The 27,535-nt window shown below is 39.5% G+C and overlaps 1 protein-coding gene across 2 annotated transcripts; it reads left to right on the forward strand.

Moving 5' to 3' along the window:
• The first annotated feature begins 7,395 nt into the window (after positions 1 to 7,395).
• LOC139469722 (L-amino-acid oxidase-like) lies at positions 7,396 to 22,693 on the forward strand. 2 transcript variants are annotated; one of them, XM_071251970.1, is made up of 8 exons: positions 7,396 to 7,455; positions 13,302 to 13,425; positions 15,203 to 15,247; positions 16,755 to 17,154; positions 17,929 to 18,030; positions 19,477 to 19,704; positions 20,603 to 20,717; positions 20,866 to 22,693. In XM_071251970.1, the coding sequence occupies exons 1-8, from the start codon at positions 7,432 to 7,434 to the stop codon at positions 21,550 to 21,552; spliced, it is 1,725 nt and encodes a 574-aa protein (XP_071108071.1). In that variant the 5' UTR covers positions 7,396 to 7,431; the 3' UTR covers positions 21,553 to 22,693. The 2 variants fall into 2 exon arrangements, with proteins under 2 accessions (XP_071108071.1, XP_071108072.1); XM_071251971.1 differs by lacking the exon at positions 7,396 to 7,455 and adding an exon at positions 8,048 to 8,145 and having other exon boundaries at positions 13,299 to 13,425.
• Positions 22,694 to 27,535: the final 4,842 nt, after the last annotated feature.

Raw genomic sequence — 27,535 nt, forward strand, 5'->3', positions numbered from 1 at the left:
CGCCCACACCACCCACACACTCGCACCCCCCAACATCCACACCCACACAAATCATACATCCACACCCACACACTCATACCACCCTCGTACCCACACCCACACCACTACACCCGTCCATCCACACCCACACACCCAACACAAATACCCATACCTAAAACCACACCCACTACCACACCAACACAACCCACACACCCACAGCCACACCATCCACACACCCACACCACACCGACCACACCTACAAACCCATCGCACGCACACACAAAAAATAAGGGGAGAGATGAAATGATAGTGAAGGTATGATGACGACAAATGTCTTTAAAATTCATTTCGGGAGTGTAGATCAATGTCTTGTGTGGCCACCATGTTGGGCGATACATGCACGGCACCTTGATACCCACATAGTTGTGTGCAGAGCTCAAAACGGGATTATGAGAAGAAATTGCATGGTGAGCTTGTTGACATGGTAAGGGATGATAACACACAGTTTTGGAAGACAACAGGAAAAGTGGGTGTGGGTAATGAAAGCAGAAAGACAATCCCTATAGAAGTGATTAAAGATGATGGGACTGTATCCAACTCACTTGATGTTGAAATGGGCAAATAGAAAACCGATTTTAGAAATCTTTTAAATGTTAATGCAGAATATGATATTAACCTCCCCACAGATAGGCAGCTACATAATGTTGATCATACTTTGAATATTCCCATAACGGAGGAAGAATTATCCCGTGCCATCTCTAGAATGAAAAATGGGAAAGCAACCGGAAGTGATGAAATACCAATTGAAGTATTACGTAATGGACTTTCGCATGCATTTCTCCTGAGCCTTTTCAACAAATGTTTTAGCAGTGGCGTAATTCCTGATTCATGGCGACAAGGCATCATCAGCCCAATCCCCTAAGCATCTACGGCAGATCTAGGCATGCGAGATCCAATGTCATATAGAGGCATTACTCTGATAAATGTTATGAATAAACTGGGGTTTTTTTTGCAATATTCTTAACAATAGACTTACTGAATAGGTTGAACAAAATGGCATTTTAGTTGAAGAACAAAATTGATTCAGAAAGGGAAGAAGTACAGTTGATCATTTAAACACTCTGACATCGATTGTGGAGCTGAGAAAGAAGAAGAAATTGTCAACATACGCAGCACTCATAGACTTTAAAAAGGCGTACGATTCAGTGGACATATCAATATTGTGTGAGAAGCTACGCCAACTCGGTCTGGATGGAAACATACTTCAGATATTATGTGAGTTATATACAAACGTCTCAAGTTGTATGAGAATAAATGGTTCTAAAACGGACTGTTTTGAAATACATTGTGGTGTTAAACAGGGTTGTCTGCTGTCTCAATTACTTTTCAATCTGTATATTAATGATCGAGCAATCACCTTAAAGGCTTTGTGGAAAGGAATGACAATAAACGACGAGTTGATATGTAGGTTTACTTTATGCTGACGACCTTGTATTACTCGCGGAGAATGAAACGGATCTCTAAATAATGCTTGCCATGTTCATAAGTGGTGTGTCAATAACAAGATGTGTGTTAACAGAGAAAAGACTGGTATTGTACATTTTCGTAAACCATCGTACAGCAGACCGAATTGTAGTTTTTACTACGGTGACGACAGTTTCATCATACAAGTATCTCGGGCTTTTAATTGATGAATTCTTGGAGTTTAACACCACGGCAAAAGCAGTTTCACAGTCAGCAAGTAGAGCCCTGGGTCTTATCATTGCTAAGAGTAAAGCCCTGGGTGGTCTCCCCTACGATGCGTATTCCAAACTATATGATGCAATTGGGCTACCTGTGATTACGTATGGTGCATCAGTTTGGGGAACTCGAGGATTTTCCACAATTACAAAGATTCAAAACAGAGCGCGTAGACATTTTCTTGGAGTCGGAAAATATATTCCTACTGATGTCAGTACAGGGGGAGATGGGATGGACCCCTATCTGTGTCAATCTGTGGAAAGCCGTGTTACGTCAGTGGAGAAGATTGGACAGATTGAACAGAAGAATATTCATCCTACTGGACAGTTACCTAGTATCAAGATATAAGATATGGAACTACAGAATTTACAAGTCGAGTAATTCCTACAACGTTGAAACTTATATATCCAAGAATGTGATCCATAGTGTTATTAATGCATATGAACTGAAAATACTGGAAGCATGGAGAGGCAATATTCGACAAAATGAAAGAAAACTGAGAACTTATCGTCTTTTCAAACAAGATTACTGCATGGAACCTTACACTCAAGTTAACATGCCCAAAAACTACATGAATGCATGAAGTAAATTTCGCTATGGCGTGGCCCCCATACGTATTGAAACGGGCCGATATGAAGGACTGTCCATTCTGACAACGGCTATGCTGATTTTGTGACAACTGCATCGAAGATGAGACACATGTCCTTTTACATTGCGCAGTCGGTGCCCTCTTCAAGAACTCTATATTACAGCCTTTAGGCGTGGACAGAGATCATATACCGAAATGGCTGCAATGTCCCCGATAGTATCCCTGACCACTCGATTTTAACCTGCGATATTTCTCTTCCTTTTTGTCAGGGTATTCAGGAAGAACATACACACAAAAAATCCACATTTTGTGTTAAAAGCAAAATACCACTCACGTTTTTGAATGACGGCATGTGTTTAGATAAGGTTAATGCTACAATTACTAAAATTTATTCTGAATTGTCTGTTCAAGGCGATATTTATACAGCTTACGAAGATTTTGTCCATTCATGTATTCAGAATTAGACAGGGTTGCTTTACCCACTGAAAATAAATTTTCTAATTACAAATCTAAATCTGTTCGTAAACCTTACTGGTGTTTAGAGCTCCAACATCAATGGGACAAAGCGTGCGAAGCTGAAAAATGGTATCTTAAATGTAAATCTCCAGTTCGAAAGAAAGTTTTGAAGTTCCATTTTGTTCAGGAACGTAAATATTTTGACACAATTCTACGTAGACATAAACGTTCGTATCAACTAGCTGAATAGCAGCGTTTATTAGACAATTATAACCAAGGCGGCGCGTGCAGTTTTTGGAAGACTATAGGTAGTATTGGTATTGAGAAAGATAGAAGTAATGTTGTTCCCTGGGAGGTTGAATCCGTCGGTAATGTATTATAAAACCACGGTTTTGAATAAATGGCAAAGCGATTATTTGTCGTTATTTGTGGAAAGCTCTTCCTCGGATTTTGATGATAATCATTTGAGTTCGATTCACAATGAGATCGCGAACAACAGGATTACAAATGACCGGATACTTGATACTACTGACCTGGATCTTACAATTACACGTGCGGAAGTCGAGTGGGCTATTGCACGTGCAAAACATGGAAAAGCAGTCGGCCTTGACCTTCTCACAGTTGAGGCGCTTAAGAACAGCACTTGTAACGACATTCTTTTCAGGCTTTTTACTTTTTGCTTCGAAAACAATACATGTCCAGAAACCTGGCGCTCTAGTGTTATTAACCCGATTAAAACAATTGGTACCAATCCACGTGATCGAGGTATTTCTTTAATGTCGGTCTCATGTAAGTTATACGCCGATGTGTTAAACACTCGATTAAGCCGCTGGTTAAAAACTAATAACGTTCTTGCTGATGAACAAAACGGTTTTCGTACTAAGCGAAATACTCAAGAACATATATTTAGTTTATTTTCCGTTATCAATAATAGAAAGTTATCTAGACAATCCACATATATTTGTTTCATTGACGCGATGAAGGCGTTTGACAAAGTGAATCGTTTGTGGTATGTTTATGGTATAAACTTCGTCGGCTAGGCGTCAATGGTAGATTTCTTCATGTTGTACAAGCAATGTGTGATAACACCTGGTTACGTGTAAGGAAAAATAATTGCTTAACAGATCCGTTTCCAGTAACTTCTGAAGTTAGACAAGGATGCGTGTTATCTCCGACATTGTTTTAGGTATTTATTAACGATCTCGCAGAGGAAATTAATAAACTTAAATGTGGTATTCAGGTAGTCGATGATATGTTAAGTATTTTACTCTTCGCGGACGACGTAGCTTTGATTGCTACGGACGAAATTTGCTTACAGCGTATGTTAGACTCTGTCTCTGGCTGTGAAGCACAATGGCGTTTAAAAGAAAATGTGAAAAAAAACTAAGGTTGTTCATTTCAGGCCCCCATCTGATAAAATATCGGAATTTTTCTTTACTATAGGCTCTTCTCACACTGACATTATTGACGCCTATAAATATTTAGAATTTTGGCTTCTTGAGCATTTGGATATTACTTATTCTGTTAAGGAATTGGCAAAATCAGCAAATAGAGCTCTTGGTGTTCTTATCTGTAAATTCAAATTAGCGGGTGGTATGGCATATTGAAATATTTCGTTTTTGGCGGCGAATTCAAGCGGTCGATCCCAATAGACTTCTTTGTTGGATTAGTAAATGGTCTACAAAATTCCGTAAATCTTGGGTAAACAATGTTTTGGATTTGCTTAATAGTTTAGATCTAACTATCTCTGATGGTCTGCATTTAACCCACTTCGATTTTACCCGTCTAAAATATAAGCTATTAGCGTTAGATGAGCATGATTGGTATTCAGAATTGCGGAATGATAGAGGTTTACAAAATGGAAATAAGCTTCGTACTTATCGATTGTTCAAACACACGCAGTCTGCTGAACACCATGTTACATGTACTATGAACAGGTCTCATCGTAGTTTCCTAAGCAAGTTACGCTGCGGCACATTACCCTTACAAGTTGAAATTGGTAGATTTGCTAAACCTATCACTCCTTTACAGGGTAGAATTTGTAAATTATGTAATAATAAAGCTGAAAATGATGAGATACATTTTCTCCTTAACTGTCCATTTTATTCTGACTTATGATATGATTTATGGTCGAGAATTATAAAGTCTGATCCTATATTTAATTCATTCTCTCCTGTGGACCAGACAATGTTCTTAATGTACTGCAGCACGTATGTAAAACCGCACTTGCCGCACTTATTTCAAAAATGTTTACACGTAGGCAACATTTCCTTACTTAAAAATGTAATTCATTTTTATCAAGTTTTGCAGTCCTATAACTTGTAATTCCTTTATATAAATAATGATTTTCACTGTCCATTGTGTCTCATCGGCCCATTATGACCTGATGTTGTATATATATGTATTTATGCAAGTTTTGTATGTCTAATGCGTGCACATACAACATGTGACACATAAATAAAATGTATAGGAATGAATGTATATGACTGTTACGCATGAGTGAGCGCTGTTGCAGTTCCATGGGCCAACAGTCTTTAGTCACGCGTGACATATTGTCGTGTGAGTTATCAAAAGACGCAGGGCTGGTTCCCCCAAATTGCTTGACGCTCGGTTTCAGACAGTTTGTTTGATCTTGTTTAGTACGTTTGACCTCACTCTTACTTTTGACAGTTTGTAAGCACGGGTTTCTTAAGTTTATGTTGGTCGTGCGAACAAGCCAAACAGTTGAAATAAAAGAAGTTGAATAAATACAGTGGATGTTATGTTTCATTAAACAAAGTCATGTGCACTCTCGGCGGGCAAAAGTTGTTTTGATAACATACCATATATTAGGAACTGTTTAATCCTTGGATAATTATCTCAGTATTTTTGTTGTTGCTTCGGTTGGACGAAGAGCATTCCCAAATCATTTAATAAATCAACATATTATGTTAAGAGTAACAATTACGAGTCACTTGTGTCAGACACTTTTGTACGAGACGGGATGGTAAGTTTCTGATACGAGATACGACGGTTTATAAATCATAACAGAATGTTATTATACACAGGTGTAATACTCTGGATAATCGAGGATCTGGGAACATGGGAACTGAAGTACTTTTGTTTCACTGACACCTTCTCCGATGCTTATCTACATCCGCTATGATAACTACAACTGCAATTTTTCAAAGCCATGCCTTTGGTCTCGTGTAAAGGTTCCCGAGGATACATAAGAGTAACTGTGCTGACAAGATATGTTTTCAGTCATTCTTATCAAAATGTAATGAAATTTGTTGTTTGGATGACATTTATTCCGTTTCTGTGATAGTTTCTATTTTGACGTTTGCACTTTCTCATAAAATGTATTAAGGTTTTGTTATACCCCCCTCCCTGAAACAGCAAGCGTGAGGAAGTTGAACTTTAGCATGCATAGTGAGTGTATCGTCACGACGACATCATAGTTTGTTCAATATATTAGGATTTTAAACTCTGTCAAAGGAATAAGTAGTTCAAATTTAAATGTCACAAAATATTCAAACCTTGTACGCTCAAGAACCTTTGTGAGCATGATAATGTTTATAAGATTTGTTGTTTTGTTTGTTTGTTTAACGCCGCACTCAGCAATATTCCAGCCATATGAAGGCGGTCTGTAAATAATCGAGTCTGGACAAGATAATCCAGTGATTGACATCATGCGTATCGATCAACGCAATTGGGATCGATGGCATGCATCAACGAAGTCAGCGAGTCTGACCACCCGATCCCGTTAGTCGCCTCTTACGGCAAGCATAGACGCCTTTTACGACAGTCGTATTCAAACATCGTATTCTAACGAAGTAAAAGCCTTCCGTTATGTCTTAAGTTCTATCATTGCGATTGTTTTCAACAGCGTCTGCGTACAACAAGGTATAATACGTTTCACGATGTTTTGTGGCTTCTTATAAACATTGACCCGTGAAGATCCGGGTAGAACAGGTATTCACCAACCCATGCTTGCTGTAACTGGCGACTATGCTTGTCGTAAGAGGCGACTAACGGGATCGGGTGGTGAGGCTCGCATTCTTCGTTGATGCATGTTATCGTATCCCAATTGCGTGGACTATTTACAGACTGCCTTCATATAGCTGGGATATTGCTGAGTGCGGTATTTAATAACAAACAAACAAACAAACTGTAGTGAAGCTTTCCGACCACTCTGAATCATTTTACTAATTAAGCAGCATGAACATCTTAATGGGTGTGTGTTTGGTGAGCTTCTGTATTTCTCGACACTTTTATATCAGTGTTCCCTTTGATGCTACGATTTCCAAGAAGACGCAAATGGTTGTTTTTTTATCTTATATAAATCTTTGCATTCTTTATCAAATCTTTTTGTTGATTGTTTAAGCATGTATTTCGAGCCTTCTTTCTTCATTACAGCGTAGAACAGTTTGTTTAATCTTTCTTCGTGTATATGGACCGAGGATCTTTGAATAATGGTGCTGGTATTTTCCGAGTCCAGATTATCCGGGAATTGTTTTCTTACCGAGGTCATTCCACACATATCTAGGAATAGGTGTACCTTGGCTGTTATTAGATGTACTGGCGGGATTGTTCACACTTGGATTAAAGCTAACTGACAGGAAATTGTAAGATGTTACTGTATCCGTATATGTGATGTGAGCTACATGACATACGCATAGCACACAATGCATGCTTTGTGTGTCATTAGTGTAAGTATGCATTTCAAATAACTTGCATTTGTCACATGATATTTGTACTACTATGAATGACAATCTAGACTATTAATGATAATCAACTTGACACTCACTTGAAGAGGTCATTTTACGAAAACGAGGACTCGAGGATTGGGCCCTGATGTGGTCTGACCAAGTTGAGGTTTGTGTACTGCCATAGGGGCGGTGGGGTAGGCTTGTGGTGAAAGCGTTAGTTCGTCACACCGCTCGATAGGTACATTGTCAGAAACCCATTTCTGGGGAAGCATACCGAGGTTGTGGACCATGTCGGGTGTTGACAACCATGACGGTCGTACTTGGGGTCAACATAGTTGTCAACAACACTCACATAGCAACTTCTCACTCTCGATCATATATCGAAAGATTGTTTCTTTTTTAGAGGACGTGGTTGTTGATACTTATGTGATAATTATGCGTCATCTCAACAGCCTGTGCAGGGGCCAGATATGTAACTAGATCTACTAGCCGGTTTTAACAAGCTTGAGTAATCTCGAATTGATGCAACTTTTTCGTCATTGGACACATAAGTCATGTGACTGTGGCCTGACACTCACGAATCGCATCTAGGTCACTTGTCCGGGTGAAAAACACCTCGCTCTTCGCAAAGAATATGGTGAATGCTTAACCGTGGGAATTAACTGACAGGAAATTAGAAATCAAGAAAAAGTAAGTTTCAGAAATTTTTTATGGGTTTCAGTCAATAATGTGGGGGTTAAGCGGGATGGTATGCAATGATATGTGTGATAAGGCGTGGTGACTTAACGCTTGATAAGGGCGTGGTGTCGTATCCTGACCGACGTGGATCACTGTTCCTGAGACTGACCACTGGACAGTCTGGTCTAGATTCCATTGTTTCATTCTGCCGAGTTATGGCAGGAAGTTTGCTTGGAACGGCGTAAGGCAACAAAAAAACTCAAGTTTTTACAACTGAGTGGCGGCTGCTACCGGTAGAACAGGAATGCTGACCCTATTGGCGCATACCTGGTGTTGTCAGTTAGTTTAAGTGGTCAGTATTTATAATAGTTATCCCTATTATCCCTATTATGCCACTATGGAATCTGTTTCCAAAGACTTATTCTTCTATGACGTAGACGTGTTGAATGCAAGACGTTCAATGTGTTCGGCTTAATATGCTGGCTTCATTGTCTTTGGGTATATTTGAAGTCACCAAAATAAAGAACTGTCTGAAGTAGCTGTCGTAACCTCCATCTTCAGTAGGTGGGATGGGTTGGGACAACAAGACTGAAAGACAAATAACTGGTTCTCTACTGTTGGTTCATAACACATATATGAATACATGGCGATTTCTATAAAATCGTTATACCTGTTTCTTTCGATTGCCCTAACTATTATTTTATAGGGGTAAAAGTACACTATTTGTTACTTAAGTAGAGCATGTGTTATGTGACAAAACATATATATAATTTTCTCCACTGTACAATATATCGATGTCATAATGTCTAATATCGATGTCATCAAGATGCGATCGCATGTTAGAATCTTCAGAAATGACGTCATGATAGAACAATGTTTTATCGTGAAATATACCACAATTCGTTCTTCATTGTTCTTTCCGATTTATCGCGTAGCCATCTTTTATAGGCAATTTAGCTATAACACATATCAGACTACATATTAATATCTATGGCTGCTGATTAAACGAAGTTTGGTTTAAGGAGATAACATTACCACAGAACTTGAGGAATATTCTTTATAATAATGATTAGCAATTTACATATTTTAATATATTTCAATAGCACAGATACTGATACATATCACATCACTAATCACGTATCATATCGCATATTTTCATATCATATTTAACGCGTACTTTTACAATTACTCAAGCTGTGCAGTATGAGTTTCAGCGTCTACACAACATATGAGCCCTTCCTTTCCAGCAACAAAGTCTGCCTTGTATTCCTCAAGCCCCCGTTCAAGTTCTCTGTACTCCATTGTCATTTTGCTGCACTATTCTCCCATCTACAAAAGCCGGTTCCCTCTGCGGGTGTGGGCTGGGGATACCTACCCTACCACTTGTACTGTCTACTGTGTTCTGTGCCATCCCTCCACGCAGTTGTACGTCGTCCCTCGCCTGTTAGGAAGGAGGGTATTCCCAAACGGGAACATCACTCCATCTTTAAGAGCATGGGTCGTGTATCTGGAGGCATTGCTATTTTACTTAGTAAATCAACAGAATATACAGCGAAGCAAGTACCATCTGAAGATAATCACGTTAGGTTAACACAGATTGTTAAACCTACGTTTGAAGATTTATATGTACTTGGGAAAAGGCTCCCTTCGACTTATCGGAACACTAGCCATTATAAAGACATCTTGAATGCACTATGTAACACACATATTCTTGTGTCGGAACATGTGTACCAGCTCGTGACCTCAACGCTTATATTAACCAATATCCAACCAGCCAAAGGACAAAACAGTCTCCTCTCAGCCTCGGTATCAACAATACAGCGTGCCTTAACAAACTGGGACTACAAACCTTTTATGAAATTCACCCGACAGTGCGTATGACTCATCTGTGTAAAACAGCATACGTTCATCCAACACACAAACTGCACATATCATCCATGATATATCTGGCATCAGTTAAACCTGGTTATGTCACATGTACACTATGTCACACCATAGTACCGGACTGTACAAAACATGTCATCATTGACTGTGAAGGACTCATGCAACAGACAAATCAGATGTACGATAAACTTTCTTCAGTGCTGCACACATACGATTTTATTAATTTTTGTGACCAGGATTACACTGCAATGTTGACCTGTTTGCTTGGAAAAATTCACAACACTTTATGTCGTATTGATTTCAGCACTTGGATACAATTTTGTTGTTGTCTCAAAATTACTATTTGCAGGCTACACATCAAACACAACATGTTATAACCGTTACTGTTCACTAGCATCTACCTAGAAGGGCAGTGTTTGTTTATATTTTTGTTATCTGCTTTTAGTTAATTACAGGTCATTAATGACTGGATCTAATTTACTTTCATATGTACTCTTCAATTATTGGAGAAATAAAGAATGTCTGTCTGTCGTCTCTCCCCTGTTAGGAAGGATACACAAAAGGGGACATCACTTCATATTTAAGAGCATGGGTCGTGTAGAGATGGTAGAATAGAGATGGGCAGGGCTGGAGTGTTCCATTACCGAATCAGGGGGTTATTTGACGCTCATGTTGTCTTTCGTTGCCAGGATGATGTCTGGCGCCAGGTCAAAGTGAACACAGTTTATGTGTCATATCTCTCGCACGAACGCACGAACGCATGCACGCACGCACGCACGCTCTCGCTCCCTCCCTCACTCACTTACAACGGAAGGAACACACACGTGCATGCACGTCGCTATATAAGTGCAATAATCTTGGACGCGACGTTAAACCCAATTTCACCTCACCTACAACGGAAGGAAAACTATTTCGGCGCTTCCGGGACCAGTAAGGGCTCAGACATGGATCAGTGACGCGGGATTTGGTGCTCCCAGTACAAGGGGAGCAAAACAAGAACAAAGAAGTGCCCGCATCAATTGCATTACCGTACTTAATGTTTAATTAATGCATGTTAAGCTAGAATGTTTAAAATGTTAAAATGTACCTATTGGTATCCATATTGACTCCAGGTAAGGTAGTTCAGATTGAACTTAAAAACAGTATTACATTGTCAAACATATCTTTTTGGAGCAGTCGAATCATGTTCAGAACACAACTGAAAATTTGTAGGAACATTTATTAAATGTTCTTTCCAGGATTAAAATTTATCATGATTATTAATTTACAGAACTTAGATAGTTTTCTTAATGTTTATTAAACAATTAAACAATAAATTCATTTTAAACATGTCAGGTATGATATAATAATATTTATGAATGAGTTGTTTCATTTCTTTTTTCAAATGAAGGTCATTTAACCAAAAGGTGAAACTCATCTCCTATGGCATACAAGTGGCAGAGTGGTCAGTTTCCTTCAGCTAATGGTATTTTCCTCCATCCGCCTGTTTCAACTGTTAAATTGTGATGGGGGTTCTGAACTTAAGTAAAATTCTCAAAAAGTTTTCATCTGTATTAATGAAATGGTCATATTTTGCAATTCTATACATGGATCCTTTGGAAGATTTAAATCTTGCAGATATCCAGGATTGCAACTAGATATCATTTAGTTTATCCTTAACTGTATTTTTAAGATAACCTTTTTTATATGGCCTTGAGACAGAAGTTTTGATCTTCTTAAAAGCCTTATTTATAAACGCATCGTACGTTGATTCACTGCCAATTATCTGCAAATTGTTCGTATCATGATCTGTTCAATTAATTGTATTTTTGTTTTATCCATTTGATATATTTCTACTATTTTAAAAACTCGTTTATATCATGATGCATTTCTGTATAAAACGATATGCATTAACGGTTAACAACATTCACGGCTAATCCATCGATTTGGTACCATCGATTTGACTTTCCCGGGACTATCTGATATTCTAATGCGTCTTTCACGGCCCCAAAACAGCTCAGAATACTCCGTTCCATTGGCCAACAGTGTTCGGTTCTGCGTCACACTGGACAATCAAACGACGCAGAGCTGGCTTCGACGTTGGGTTCCACGCGGTTGGCAGACCTGGCTTCCGGGTCATTGCATGACGATGGGTTCCACACAGTTGGCAAACCTGGCTTCCCGGTCATTGCATGACGATGGGTTCCACACAGTTGGCAGAGCTGGCTTCCCGGTCATTGCATGACGATGGGTTCCACACAGTTGGCAGACCTGGCTTCCCGGTCATTGCATGACGATGGGTTCCACACAGTTGGCAGACCTGGCTTCCCGGTCATTGCATGACGAGGGGTTCCACGCAGTTGGCAGACCTGGCTTCCCGGTCATTGCATGACCTCGGGTTCCACACAGTTGGCAGAGCTGGCTTCCGGGTCATTGCATGACGATGAGTTCCACACAGTTGGCAAACCTGGCTTCCCGGTCATTGCATGACGATGGGTTCCACACATTTGGCAGACCTGGCTTCCCGGTCATTGCATGACGTTCGGTTTCACACAGTTGGCAGAGCTGGCTTCCCGGTCATTGCATGACGATGGGTTCCACTCAGTTGACAGAGCTGGCTTCCCGGTCATTTCATAACGCTGGGTTCCACGCAGTTGAAAGAGCTGGCTTCCCGGTCATTGCATGACGCTGGGTTCCACACAGTTGTCAGAGCTGGCTTCCCGGTCATTGCATGACGATGGGTTCCACACAGTTGGCAGAGCTGGCTTCCAGGTCATTGCATGACGATGGGTTCCACACATTTGGCAGAGCTGGCTTCCCGGTCATTGCATGACGTTCGGTTCCACACAGTTGGCAGAGCTGGCTTCCCGGTCATTGCATGACGTTCGGTTCCACACAGTTGGCAGAGCTGGCTTCCCGGTCATTGCATGACGAGGGGTTCCACACAGTTGGCTTGATCTTGTTTCGTCCGTTTGCCCCCACTCTTACTTTTGACATACAGTTTTTAAGCACGTATTCTTTACCATATTGTTGGGTTCCAACAAGGCGGTTCCAGGATTGTGAAAAAGGGTGTGTTGCACATAATATTCAAGTAACGATAGAAGTACATGTATGATATCTGAAAGTGTGTGTGTACTTCTATCAGGCATGTTTCTCTCCCTTTTTATAGAGTTTGCACTTGTCAGAAACTTTGCTGTGATCTTGTTCAGTTATTAATTATACATAGTACTGACGGAACAACGTCTACTGGAGCGGTCGGAGACATGATATTAACTAGTACATCTAACTCCCCTTGGTTTTAGCAGTCAGCTATGGTTTCCAAAGACCCATTCCTGGAGCGACGCTGTGGACCATGCCGGATGTTGACGGTTGTCATGGTGGCCCTCCTTAGTGCCACCATCGTGGTCAGCGCCACGCTTATAGCTACAAGTAAGTCTCTTAATGGCCCTATATAGATAGATATAAAATACCGTTGTTGTTTTCCAGAGCATCTATCACTAAGTAATTTTTACGCTTAGTCTTTATATAATATCAGTGAATTTATATAGACTATACATTTGTGTATAGTCCCCCTGCTTTTAAACAGATCGTATCAAGTAAAGGAATTTATTATTCTCGAGAATCTTTGGAAAATCATAAATCTTATATTCTATTTTACGATAAGTCGTTGCCACATAATAGAAATGAGAGTACTTCGAATATTCTTATTCTGTGACAAGTTGTAAGTTTCAGAGTCTAAATAAACTGCCGGACAAAAAGGTATATCCCATGTTTGATGGTGGCTAAAATAAAAACAAAAAACACAAACACATTGTTATTCGAATGTGATGTATTTGTGTTTTTGAATCATTTTCGAGTGTGATGCCCGATTCAATTGTCAAACCAGAAACATTAGAGCTCCGGAGAGCGAAAGCGAGAACGGAAGCGCTGCGCAGGGTAAAGTTACTTCAGAAATGTTTTCATTAGAAGCAAAGAGAAAGTTCGTGTGTTTTTCTTACGGGTGAGTTACAAAGTAATAATGGTCACCTTGATTAGATTAACCCGTGTTATGAAAGCCTAGATTACAAATGACTCTCCTACCCAGAGTTCCTTGAGGCCAGGCTAATACCTCTGTTACAGCGCACACAGCCCATTCATGTGTTTTTTCATCTGTTTCATTTTGAACGGGTTTACATATTTAGATAAACGGAACTATCATTGAGAAAATATCATAAAACATGAAAAACTGTTTCCATTTGTGTATTTATCCCCCATGTGCTGTCATTGAAGCCCTACGGAGTCCTGGCGATATGGTCACTTTATAAGTAAAGTTATGGTTGTAGTGGTATGTCTATATAATTATGCTAAACAATATGTAAAGCGCATCGAAAGGCGTTCATTAGGCCCGTTTCCTATTTCATAATAGGAGCATCGGGGTAGCCTAGTGGTTGAAGCGTTCGTTCGTCACACCGAAGACCCGGGTTCGATTTCCCACATGGGTACAATGTTTGAAGCCCATTTCTGGTGTTCCCCGTCGTGGTATTGCTGAAATAGTATTGGAATAAAAGCGGTGTAACACAATACTCACTCATTCACTATTTCATAATAAGCGCGTTTGCTTTCAAACAAGGGAACCGTCTTCGCAGGTGATAACCCTTCACCCACGGTGTGGTCACTGTAGCAGAGCATTCTGAGTACGATCGGGGGTTATTGGCTATTGTTATAAACAAACCTTCAGAACGATCGACGTCCTGCCCCTTTTAGTTTGCAATGTTAAGGCGACTATTTTCATCTTTGTAACGTTTTGTTAACGAGTGTGACTTTTTGGCCAAATCTGATGTTTAAGTGTTTTTATTCTTTATGCGTAATGCGGAGTTTATATGTAATGCGGAGGTATGGGTGGCTCAGTCGTCTAAGGCGCCGCAATTAGCTGTGCAGAGTTGCGTCCCTTGGGCATGCCAGAAACCTATGATTGTGGGTTCGAATCCCGGTTCGCCCCGATTATGTTTCTAGGTTTGTCAGCACCATACCCGTACTCGTGGGTTTCACCGAAATGGTAAACGTCTGAGACCTGTATCATTTCGGGCTTTCCTCCCACATAAAGCTTACATGCTGTGATATGACAGGAATATTGTTAAAATCGGCGTTAAACACAACTCGCTCACTCATTGAATTATATGTGATGGATCTTGATCATTTTCAATTACTTCATCCGCTCATATTGCAGCATTTCCAGTTGGTGCATCCATTAACAAGAAGTTAACTGTTGGAGGTGAGAACCAAGCATTAACTTTACAACATTAAGGATCTTTTTTACAAATGTTAACATTGATTTAATTATATGTTTTTTTTAAAAGAAATCGTCTTGTGTCATAAATTTTGATTACTAAGTCCTGTATAAAATAAATTACTTTTGATATTAGTAGAATACATTTGATAACCAAGATTGTCAGTGGCTCTACCCTCGATGGGGGTTTAATTGGTGTAAAACGATTGTCCCCCGGAGATGGTACGAAAGACCACGTCATTCAAAGTATATTTATTACTGCCACAGTTTTAATCGCAGAATATGTGTCTTTTAATTCTGCTAAATTTGTCACTAATCGCCAACACCTGAAGGGATGATGTTAATCCTGCTAGGGTCCATGCAGGTATCAAAAGTACTGGAAGCATGGTCCCAAGTGTGGTGATTTACCTTCAGTTGCTGGCGATCTGTAGCCTTTTATAGATTCTATCGTTACATATAGTGAAATCATTTTATGGTTGTATTCTAGTTTTAAATAATAATCTGTGATATTCTAGTTATTTTTCTGTCCTTCGGTGACCGGATTTTACTGTTTAAATATATATATTATGTATAACATTTATTAGTCACGATATGGCTGAAATACTGCCGATGTGACTAGAATTCTTAACTCACACTCACGCAGACTTTACAACGTTAACAATATTACGTTTTACGTTTTGTCAGAACACATTCTCATTATTTTGGTGGAGAGATCGTTCCTCTATGTTGTTACGAGACAGGATGGTAGGTGTCTGATACGAGATATGACGGTATCTATGACAACAGCTTGTTGTAATACACAGATAATGTCTTCTGGATAATTGAGGATTTGGGAAATTGGGAACTGTATTTTGTTGTACTAACACCTTGTCCAATGCTTAGGCATATCCGGTAGAAAAATTGCAGCTGTATTTTTTCCAAATGTATGACGTGGGATGATGTCAGTCCATTTAGCTGAAGCTAGTTCCAATGGCTTGCCTGTGTTTCGTGTGAAAAATGTTTTAATGTTTCTGTTGTTGTGTTTGTGTGTATGTGTATGCGTGTGCGTGTGCGTGTGCGTGTGCGTATGTGTTTCGTGTAAAAGTTTTTTATTTACACAACTGTAACTTGCAGGATAGGTATTACACTTTCGAGAAATAATATGTGACATATGATCTTTAATACTCTCCTGATTGTCACCAACCCTGTCTTTTAGACGGTACATTCTAGGAATGATTGGCCAAACGTCGTATTTTGCTTCTAAAAGACATAAAGTTTACAAGAAACTGTCATAAAATTAGCCGATTCTTTACCAGGAGCTTACCTTTAGCAATAAGGTATGTTTATAAATGTAAACCATGAAACACCAATGTTCGACAAATGAACATTGTAGGCATACACGACTGGAGATAGCACAGGGCATTCGCTGTTTGTAGTTGTAGAATGAGGACTGCCCCATAATACGAAAGATGCGATCCAAACAAACTTACAGTTGTCTATGCCTACGTTTTAGTTTCTTCAGACGCCTACTGTCTCGACATCGCCGTGATCGGCGGCGGTATGGGAGGCGCCTACACCGGATGGAGACTTAAGGACAGAGGTCACACAATATCCGTGTTCGAGTACTCGGACCGAGTCGGGGGGAGAATCTTCACAGCTAAAGTTCCTACAGCTGCAGGCACGTACGTGGAGTTAGGAGGAATGAGGTTTAAATCCGGGGCTCACCCAATATTGAATAGAACAGTAACGTCGCTGGGACTAAACATCATACCATTTTCCTTCGGATTTGGAAATGCAGATGAGACAATCTGGTACACACGTGACACACACATGCGCAATACGGACCTTGGAACAAACAAGACACCCTTCAACCTCAACAAAGAAGAACAGAAGGATCCTGATACATTATTGTGGTATGTGGAGTTTTGAACAATAACGTTCTATTTCGATCATACCAACAATAAAGGAACGACCCGTTACTGAATAATGCTAACGTTATTATAAGGGTAACGCTATTTTTCTGAAAAATGCCCTGAAAAAAAGCGTTACCGTTATTATAGATAAAATGGATGGAATTTATTATCAAATAAAAAGAAACAACAATATTGGTTTTGAAACATTTACTGCAGTCAACACGAATGTCACTGACCCACTTTGACAAATATGGAAACGTCATAGATCAAACCAGATGACGTCACTATTAAACGTGACGTCACCTGTCCCTATCCTATGACGTCACCCAACAACGGGCGTGATAATGGCCCGTCGTCAAGCAATATGAGGGCATTATCAAGTTACAGTGGCCCGCTCATTTCTGATAATTCTCATAATGATAATTGTATCCATTTTAGCTATAATATTCATTTAACAATGAGCCTAATTATTTTTTTATTTTTAAAAACATCTTACAACAAAGTATTTTTTGTGGCAGAAAAGTCGTCTTTTGTTTCAGCAGTTTAATGCTTAATTACGTTTTACAAGCACATTATGGGACAATTTATTTTTTTCGATAAAATCACAGCACTCTCAAAGAATAAGAAATGGTCGGACTTTCTTCTCATATAATATTAATATCTATCAACCAATGAGGATGTTTTTCGATAATTGATTATTTCTCAAAATATGACCTTGCCAGATGTTACATATGTAATAATGACGTGTGTGAATGAGCATGCATGTTTCAACAGGGAGCTGTTCAAGAACAACGTCAACATCACCGATACCTACCCCAGTCTGGAGCAAATGTACTCCCTCACCACATCGGATGGAACGCCGCTGTACCACATGTCGTCAGTATTTAGTTACTTTTCTCTCGTCACGGTATGGCTGAACTATTGCCGATGTGACGGTAAATAATAACTCACTCACTCACTCACTCACTCACTCACTCACTCACTCACTCACTCACTCACTCACATTTATCTCTTAACCTGTTTGTCACGTGTCAGCTCTTACACAGACACTTTGATATTTATCAAAGACTTGAATTTCCTTGGTTCCACAGAAGTGGAACGGTGCCATTCCATGGGTTTAACGTTATGACTCGGGATCATAGTGATTGACCATTGTTTTATCACCCATTACTAATTCCTTTTTGAATTTGACGAAATCCTTCTCAATTAACTCTAAATTCTGCATTGTCAGTTCGTTTTTCCTTAAGATCAGAATTTATAGACGTTGGCACCCAACGAGCAGATATCTCATTCATGTGTAAATGTTCATGAATAATAGTTTCAATGGATGCAATATGTATAAGTTTACGAAATAAGTTTTTCTATCTCCTTGATTGAATCTTCATTGCTGGAAGTTGAGGGACATCTAGTTCTCCAGCCTTAAATATAGCTACCCAATGTTGAACAGTGACATAGCTAGGGCACTTATCCCCATACACTGGTGACATTGATAAAGTAAAAACTTGATGATTGCTCGGTACTCGTTGTTTTCCATTTTTGTGTCCATTTGGACCCCTATCACGTTCAACTGGCTGTGGGGCGGTCGGGTAGCCTAGTGGTTAAAGCGTTCGCTCGTCAAGCCGAAGACCCGGGTTCGATTCCCGACATGGGAACAATTTGTGAAGCCCATTTCTGGTGTCCCCCGCCGTGATATTGCTGGAATATTGCTAAAAGCGGCGTTAAACCATACTCACTCAACTGGCTGTGACTTATATACAAACGGGCTCAACATACCGAATACACTTGAACTACTCAAAGAATGGATTAAATTGACTTGTTCACTTTGTTATGCCCAAAAATTGAAAGTTAATTAGACTCAGAACTTTTGACCAGCCCACGTAACTATAACCTCACTTTACTTGTTGTAGATATTACTTTCGCTGTACCCTCTTATAAAGGTGTGTGGGGGGGTGATCACAGGCGCCCAAATGTTAATGTCAATAACACTTCATTAAAGAATGCTCAGCACCACCGCCGTTAGGCCGGCCTACACCAACGTGATCGATGTCTACATTGTTTCTTCACACGTTAAGCTGGCAAGCCGTGAGATAACGGATAATTCCCGTGACAACACTCAGTCTACTCCAACACGAAGTGACAGAGTGGGTTATAACGTCACTTTCAACAGTATTGCAAAATCGGTGTTGGATCTAGGATTTGAACCACCTCTAGCGTAACAACGCAGGATTCGAACTCACGGCCATCGTATAAACTAGACAATAGGATTGTAATATGTATACTTCAACCTTATAACTCACTGACTGTGTACATCATTTAATATAGGTACGACAACTTCCTTGGACAATATGCCAGCAGGGAAGCCTACAAATACGAGCTGGACACCAGTGGATGGGCTGACGCTGTGGGTAGACAGGGGGCTCTCCACGGACCCAAAGTGTTTCTGTCATACCCCGGGAATACAGGACCATCTGAAGGATACAAGACAATCGAGGGGGGAATGAGCAAGGTTCCACAGACTCTCATGGAGAAATTCCTCGAGGCCAGCACAAAGTGAGCTTCCCCACTGTCCCGCCAAGACTACGTAACATGTCTCTCGTATTGTTACCTTAATATAATTGCAATGTATACTTATATTTGTATATTCTATAGTAGGGCTCCATGTGGACTAATGGGAGAATAGATGAGACATGTGTTGTGTTTTTATTCAAAGTGTATTTTGATATTTTGCTGTATCGTGAAATGTGATGTAATCATGTACTCTATTCATAAAGGATATCAAGTGTTTTGATACTTTTCCAATCGGTCCTTTTGAATAGCACTTTTGCATCTGACACTAAGGTTGTCCTTCCAAGATAAAGCATAGGTGAGGTGAAATGGGGTTCAACGTCGCCTCCAAGATTTGTGCACTTACATAGCGACGTGCATGTACGTGTGAAACAAGGGGCAACATCAACATTAGCCAAACAATATGTTGACTACGTCTACGGTAGCCCGGATTATGTCTTTATTCTATCAGCGTTGTTGATTCATCAGTATGAATCTAACAATCGCACGAAAAGAAACATAAAGGCACAAGAAAAAATTAAGATGGGTTTTCAATTGAACTGCCAACTATTCTCACAACTGAACCGGGGGCACGGTCGGCCCAGTTGTCTAAGGCGCCGCGATTCGCTGTGCAGAGTTGCGTCCCTTGGGCACGCCAGAAACCTATGATTGCGGGCTTCGAATCCCGGTTCGCCCCAATTATGTTTCTAGGTTTGTCAGCACCATACCCGTGCTCGTGGGTTTCACCGAAGTGGTAAACGTCTGAGACCTGCATCACTTCGGGTTTTCCTCCCACATTAAGCTGACACGCCGCGATATAACTGGAATACTGTTAAAAGCGGCGTTAAACCCAACTCACTCACTCACTCACAACTGAACCTCACATGGTATGTTTTCCCCACAGACACGAGCTGCACCTGAACCACCAACTGATGAAGATAGAGAAGAGACAGGCTGGAGGATACAACCTCGGGTTCAGGAAGACCCAGACAACAGACGGAATCACAACTCCCGTACAGGTCAGTGTCCACCCTGTAGAACCAGTGCTTTTATACTTAGATAGTCAGTGGGGTTTTAGTGTTGATAAAATCGTGTTATGGTTTTGATGTATTTAATGAGTTTAATTTATTTACGTCAGGTAATAAATTTGTGTTTTTCCCATTTTAGACAGGTGACCCTAATGTGGTGATGTGTGCGAGGAAGGTAGTATTGGCTGTCGAGCGGGAATGCATTCAGGATATTGACTTCCCTAGTTTCAAGAACAACCCGGAGATTGTGAAGAACCTGGACTCTGTTATCTCATATCCAGCTGGTAAAATCTTCCTTGCCTACAACACCACGTGGTGGAAGACCGGGAACCCTGACATCACCCACACCAGGAGTGACCTACCCAACAGACAGACCTATGACTGGTCCACCGGCACCAACAACGTCTCCATCATCCTGGCCTCCTACCACGACGGGGACTTGGCACACTACTGGCGAGAACTGAGTCAGTTCGGGACACCCATCCCTGGCAGTCTCCCAGGAGCGAATGCCGTTACCGACGTCGTCAAGAAGAGAGTTGAGAAGTACCTGAGCGCCATCTACAACGTCAGCCAAGCTGACATCCCCGAGGCTGTTGGGGGCGCAATGATGTTGTGGGACAAGTATCCTTTCCAAGCTGCATGGAGCTATTTCAAGCCCGGATTTGACGAAAGAAAAGTTCGCGATTTAATGGCCAAACCGTCCCCCTCCGATGACGTGCACATCGTCAGCAACTCCTGGGCTGCAGACGATCTTCAAGGATGGATTGAAGGAACGTTGAGAGCTGTTGATGTCGTCATCAGCAAATATCTCCCTGAAAGTGGGTAGGCGTGAAAGAATCATTGCCTTTGTGGTTTGAAACAGTACAGTCCTCAGTGCTGATTATGTTGTTAATTATAGTTCGTAGTAATAGCTAGATAGCAGAAAATTGTTTAAACTAATTGAATGAGTGGGTATCGTTTTACGCCGTTATTAGCAATATTCCAGCAATATCACGGAGGGGGACACCAGAAATGAACTTCACATATTGTACCTGGGCGAAACATTAACCACTGGGCTACCCTACTGTCCCGCCTATGCTACGTAACATGTCACTCATATTGCTACCTTAATATAATTCCAATGTATACTTATATTTGCTTATTCTGTAGTAGGGCTCCACGTGGACTAATGGGAGAATAGATGAGACATGTGTTGTGTTTTTATTCAAAGTGTATTTTGATATTTTGCTTTATCGTGAAATGTGATGTACTCATGTACTCTATTCATAAAGGATATCAAGTGTTTTGATACTTTTTCAATCGGTCCTTTTGAACAACACTTTAAGATTTGATAAAGCATAGGTACCCTTAAGTAGAAACCTTATAACGGGAACAAACCTCTTATGTTGATAATATACTTTGGTCCCTGCACGCTCACTACATAATTATCATTATTTTATACGCAAATGGAATATGATGACATGCAGCAACCGAGTCAGCGAGGTTGATCACCCGATCCCGTTAGTCGTCTTGGTTGCTGAAGACCAATTGTGAACCCGGAATCTTCACGGAATCATATCATGATTCTTGAGAAACTTTTAGATCAAAGTACACTCTTACAGAATTCAATAAAGTAATGAAAGAAAAAGTACACATCCAAAACACACAGAATACCCTGGTACTTCTAGCCACGAGAGATTGTAAGAGACAAATGTGTAAACCGTAGCATAATATGTATAAAGTGATGGAGAATATAGTCTTTACATGTTCGTAAACCATTCTACTCATCTTCTGTCGCCATTAGCAAGCAAGCAGCAAGCTTTGGTTCATGTCAGTTTTACTATACCGTTCTTGTGCACTTTATAATTATGTGACAGGATACGAAACTTTGCCAATACATGTGTCAATGTTTTTTCAATGTAGGATAACATTATATATACTTCAGGTGATAACAAAGCTTAATATGATTTATAAAAGCTGAACATCTTAGTCTTTGATACCCGTTTTGAATTTCTACTTAATACATGTTTGCTTAAATAAACACGTTTTTGTCCACAATGTAAGTCTAAAGCCGTTTATCATTCCCCGAAGGACTGGATGAATATAAGATTTTGTATGTGATTTTGTACCCAAAATACTTGTTGATTTTGTACCCAGGAATATTTATTTTTTCACGTTTATTGCAAGCAATGGGCAGTATATTATGATAAAACATTGCATCAAGTTCATAATATGTCTAACTGTACCTGGTCCTTGAGTGAGGTCAGTCTAAAATTGCCACAGCTCAAATTGATTGTTTGGTTTTGATAGGGAAGTGTCATCTTGTCACTGGAGGAGAGGCCAGATACATGGTTAAACCTGAGCTAATTGTATTGTTTTGACAGAAAAGTGATAATAATGTAATTGTTTGATACTAAAAGTAACGCGTATCTTTAAAAATAATACAAAATTATTCCGGGTACAAAATCTCACCGGTTTGGGAACAAACTCACACGACATTTTGAGGTACAAAAATCATTTAAACTGGGTGTCGTGGAACGATGGGATTTAAAACAAGATTTCTCGTCAGTGGGATTCCTTGTCACATATTAAAACGAGTATTTGTTTACTCAACCAAACAGGCAGACAGGTCATTTTTTTGTCATAAAAGTAGATTTTTTTCAGAAAATATGGACACCTTAGAAATAAGGGCTTTTAAAGTGAAAAGTCTATCTAACTTGATGGTTTGACGTTGGTCTATCAAAGAAAAATCCTAAAGAAATTTTAGATTATTGTTTTAGGAGACTGATAATTAATTTCATGCCCTTAACCAAAGAGTATTCAAGGAATGACAAATATGTTTTTTTTTATTGAAAATGTGACCTTTTTTTTGCAATTCTCGTTTCATGATGGCTTGGGCACTTTTATACACACCAACTGAGAAACGTGTGACCCACCAACTACGGACAGTGTAATACTGTGATTGCATACAAGGGAAAAACAGGTTTACAGCAGTACATGCATGTGCACAGTAAACCACATAAGGTGACATAAAGTCAGGGATAGTGGCTGGCTGGCAGAAATACATCTGGCAAGGGTAATCATATATAGGGACATTTCTTTTCACTCCACCCAGAAGTTTGAGACATATGGAACATGATAAGGACCTTTACTGACTTGATATTCAGAAACCCATCAGCTGATCAAGGATGTCAGATCCAAGGCTGGTGATGATCTGCATTAGTTTAGATTTTTGTACATCACGTCGACTGATAGATGATAGATATTGACCACAGTTCACAATGGTTTATGTTCCTTTATGGGCATGCAGGAGAGTCACTGTCGCACACCGGAGCATACTGCAACAAACCTGGAAAGTCATGCCAGACTGATCACACATGATTTCATTGATGAGAACCCAGAAAAGTACACATTAAGTAGGAAATCGTCCATGTACTTTTCTCCAACAGAACTTCAAGAATTGTAAATGTACATAAATGTGCCCTATTCCTTTTTCAAAAGATAACTTTCTCTTATAAATATATGGTTACCTCACCAGCTTAGGTTTTTGTAATTAAACAAACAACAATATCGTGTAAAAATAAATGAATCATATTCAGAATACAATTATATTTTAGAATTATTTTGTATGGAAACAAACCACTTAAAACATAACATTAATGTCCATATGAGTTTTGAATGTCTATGTTAATGATCTTATCTATTCAATTATTTATTATTAATTGAATTCTGAAATTAAATAATGACATCAAATAGTTACATATTCACATAACTCATCTTCAGGTGAAAGAAAATAATTGAAGATAGGTCAGCTGTAAATAATTAAACATTAACAAATCTATCATCAATACATGGCGGGCTTGTTATTTATGGAATAAATTTTCAAATGCTACTTAAAATTATTCCCAAATCATGCTGGAATCTATAAATGTATTATAATAGCAAAATCCATAAACTATCTCAAACATGAAAATATTTTTATTTAGTATTTTATTGATACATACATCACGCAGCAGCGTGTTTCGTATCATATTCAGCAACGCATTAATGTCATTTTGAAACCCACGTTGTCGCCGCCCATTTTCGCGCTGTTGTGGGGATGATCATTGCCGATCGACGATCTCTACAGACGTATTGCGTGGGACACAAGTATTGCAGTGGAAACAAAATCATCAGCGTGTACATCGTAAATACATGAATCATATCCCTTCATATTCATTGCAACATCGAATGACGATCCTTATATAACAACAAAAGTTCAAATAAAAGATACCTAGAAACTTGCATGTGGCGTGTTTATTCATAGCCTACCGTTTCCGGGTCACGGGAGCATGCAAGGTGAAACGGATTAAATTATATCGTCAAAGTCACATTGTTATTTCATATTAGTGGTACTTACTGACACTACGTAGTGATTTGTGTTTATTTTGGAATTTGATAGGCGAATTATTTCAAACTTTAATTGTTTTGTAAGGAAACATTATCTGTGACATCACATCCGCTGACCTTTGCACTTACTGAAATATTGATGTCAGATTTCCCGATCTTTATTTTCGCTTTTCTCTCGTAATATTGAACGGAGCATGACAAATGAAACATTCTTCGATTAAGGAGATCGTGAAGCAGAAATGAAGGCAATGTAAACTTTGTTGATATTAAATGTGCAATAAGGTATGCTGAGGTCGGGTTAAGCGTGCCATGTTTTTCGTACGTCTGCTATCAAACGACACAGGAATTGTATTTTCGCATATTCATTGAAAACAATTGAAATAAGGATCGGTGAATTTTTTAAAGCCATTCATTGTTTCCTGCAAAGTTTATAAAACTGACACGTTAGATTAACCCTAACATTCTTATTTCTGCAACTGACATGACGACCTAGAAATTTAAAAAAATTCTTTTTAACGTTTGGATAATACTTGTACTGAAATGGTTCATAATTTACCATCGCACTGTTATCTGCCGATAAAAATCGAATTTATACTCGATTAAAATAAAGATATCGGAGATATGAATATTGAAATCAATTTGCACACATTTCATAATTTAAACAGGTTCCTAACATAAAAAGTATACCAACGCCAATGACGTAATGTTAGTTCATTAAATTTATGTTCCCTTTGGTCTTGACCTTGCTATGAATGAAAACATCAGGATATTTTGTAATAGTAATGTGTAGTTTTACATCAGGAATAAGTGTGCTAAATATTCCTTCAATTGGCCCTTGTTTAATGAAGCTCCGACTGTTTGAAATCGTCCACCCTATTTACATCACTTTATGCTAAAACAATTCAGCAGGCTAAAGGTTAAGTTTCCCTCTTACGACCAGCATAGTTTGCTGGGGACTTATTCTGACACGGAATCCCCAAGGGTCGATGGTTGTGTAGGGATAAATTTGTTTATAATATACTCCATTAACCAGGGCGCTAAGTTCACTTTGTAGAACAGTATCCACATATATTGTATATTTTCGTGTATGTGCATAATTGTAATCCACCGGAATGGCGTGAAATTTTTTTATATCCACACCCCTACTGCTAAACAGCCTGAGGGCCAGGACGTACAACTGACACCGCAGGTTTGAATGATGTACTCAGTCGACAGCAGGGGTGGAGGGTTTGCCGTGGGCCAGTCAGTTGTGTTTGAGAATGAATCACCAGTTCCGTGTTATAACTTTAGAGTTAAATATTGCTATGACTACCGGCTATACAATACATTGTTAGAATTCTTAGTGTGAATTAACATTATAATTTCATGTCCGAGGTCAACAATCCATGCACCAACTCTACATATATATGCTAAACCTGGGGGTAAAGGTTATTTAATGAGTATATACCTGTCCGAGAATTCGTTCTCTCTATTGGGGATGGGACAGTATTTCAATGTTATCAGGGCGTGTCAGCTTGATGTTGGAGAAAGCCCGTAGTGATGCAGATGCTAGACGTTTACCGCTTTGGTGAGACCCGCGATGATGGGTATAGGGATGATAGGCCTAGAAACATAATCTCTCCATCGGGTGTTTATACAGGCCAAAAACATGGGAAACATGTTCATAGTCATTGTCAGAATTCTACAGTTAGCTTGGTTTCTGATTGTTTGTCGTAGCGTCTTTCTATTGATCTCACCAAACAAGTACGAGTCATCAGAAGATGATAAATCCCAAAGGCCCCTCAATAGCAAAATACACTACCTCAGCCCTGGTTTATACATGTACCAAGTTTGGTGAAAAATCTTTGACAATTTTCAAATTATGCTCCGGAATGAAATACGGACAGACAGACCCATGATGATAAAAACCGAGCAACTACAAATAATTCAAACCATACACATAGCTTTAAATCCTGGGAGATATCGGTACAATGAAATTGAATCACAATGATTTGCAGACCATTGTGACGTCTTCGGTTACCATGAAGCTGCCACTGAAGCTGTACTTGTCACACTCACAACACCAGTTAGTAATGTTTACAAATGTCTGCTGAAAGCAGAGTCGATTGTACGATTAATGAGCATGTGTTTATGAGTCACTATCAAATAATTATGATACCATGTGTTCGCGAAAAGGTGATCGTATCCTGCCCCACTGGTGGCAACCGTCAGAAACACCTGCAAAGACAAGTCAATTGTTCACCTAAAAACACACACGGAAACATATGGTACAAGGCAAAATAGGGAATTGCATCAGCCATAATTATTGTCACTGATGCATCAAATTTGGAAATGTCCTCCACATGTCTACCATAAAACTTTTTGTAATCTCTTATGAGGCCTTGAGTGTTGTAACCTTGATCAAACAACTTCTGAGCAAGAGTCGTACAACGCTCTTTGAG

The sequence above is a fragment of the Haliotis cracherodii genome, unplaced genomic scaffold (assembly GCF_022045235.1).
Source record: "Haliotis cracherodii isolate W230 unplaced genomic scaffold, xgHalCrac1.p SCAF_2, whole genome shotgun sequence".
NCBI classification, from domain to species: Eukaryota; Metazoa; Mollusca; class Gastropoda; order Lepetellida; family Haliotidae; genus Haliotis; species Haliotis cracherodii.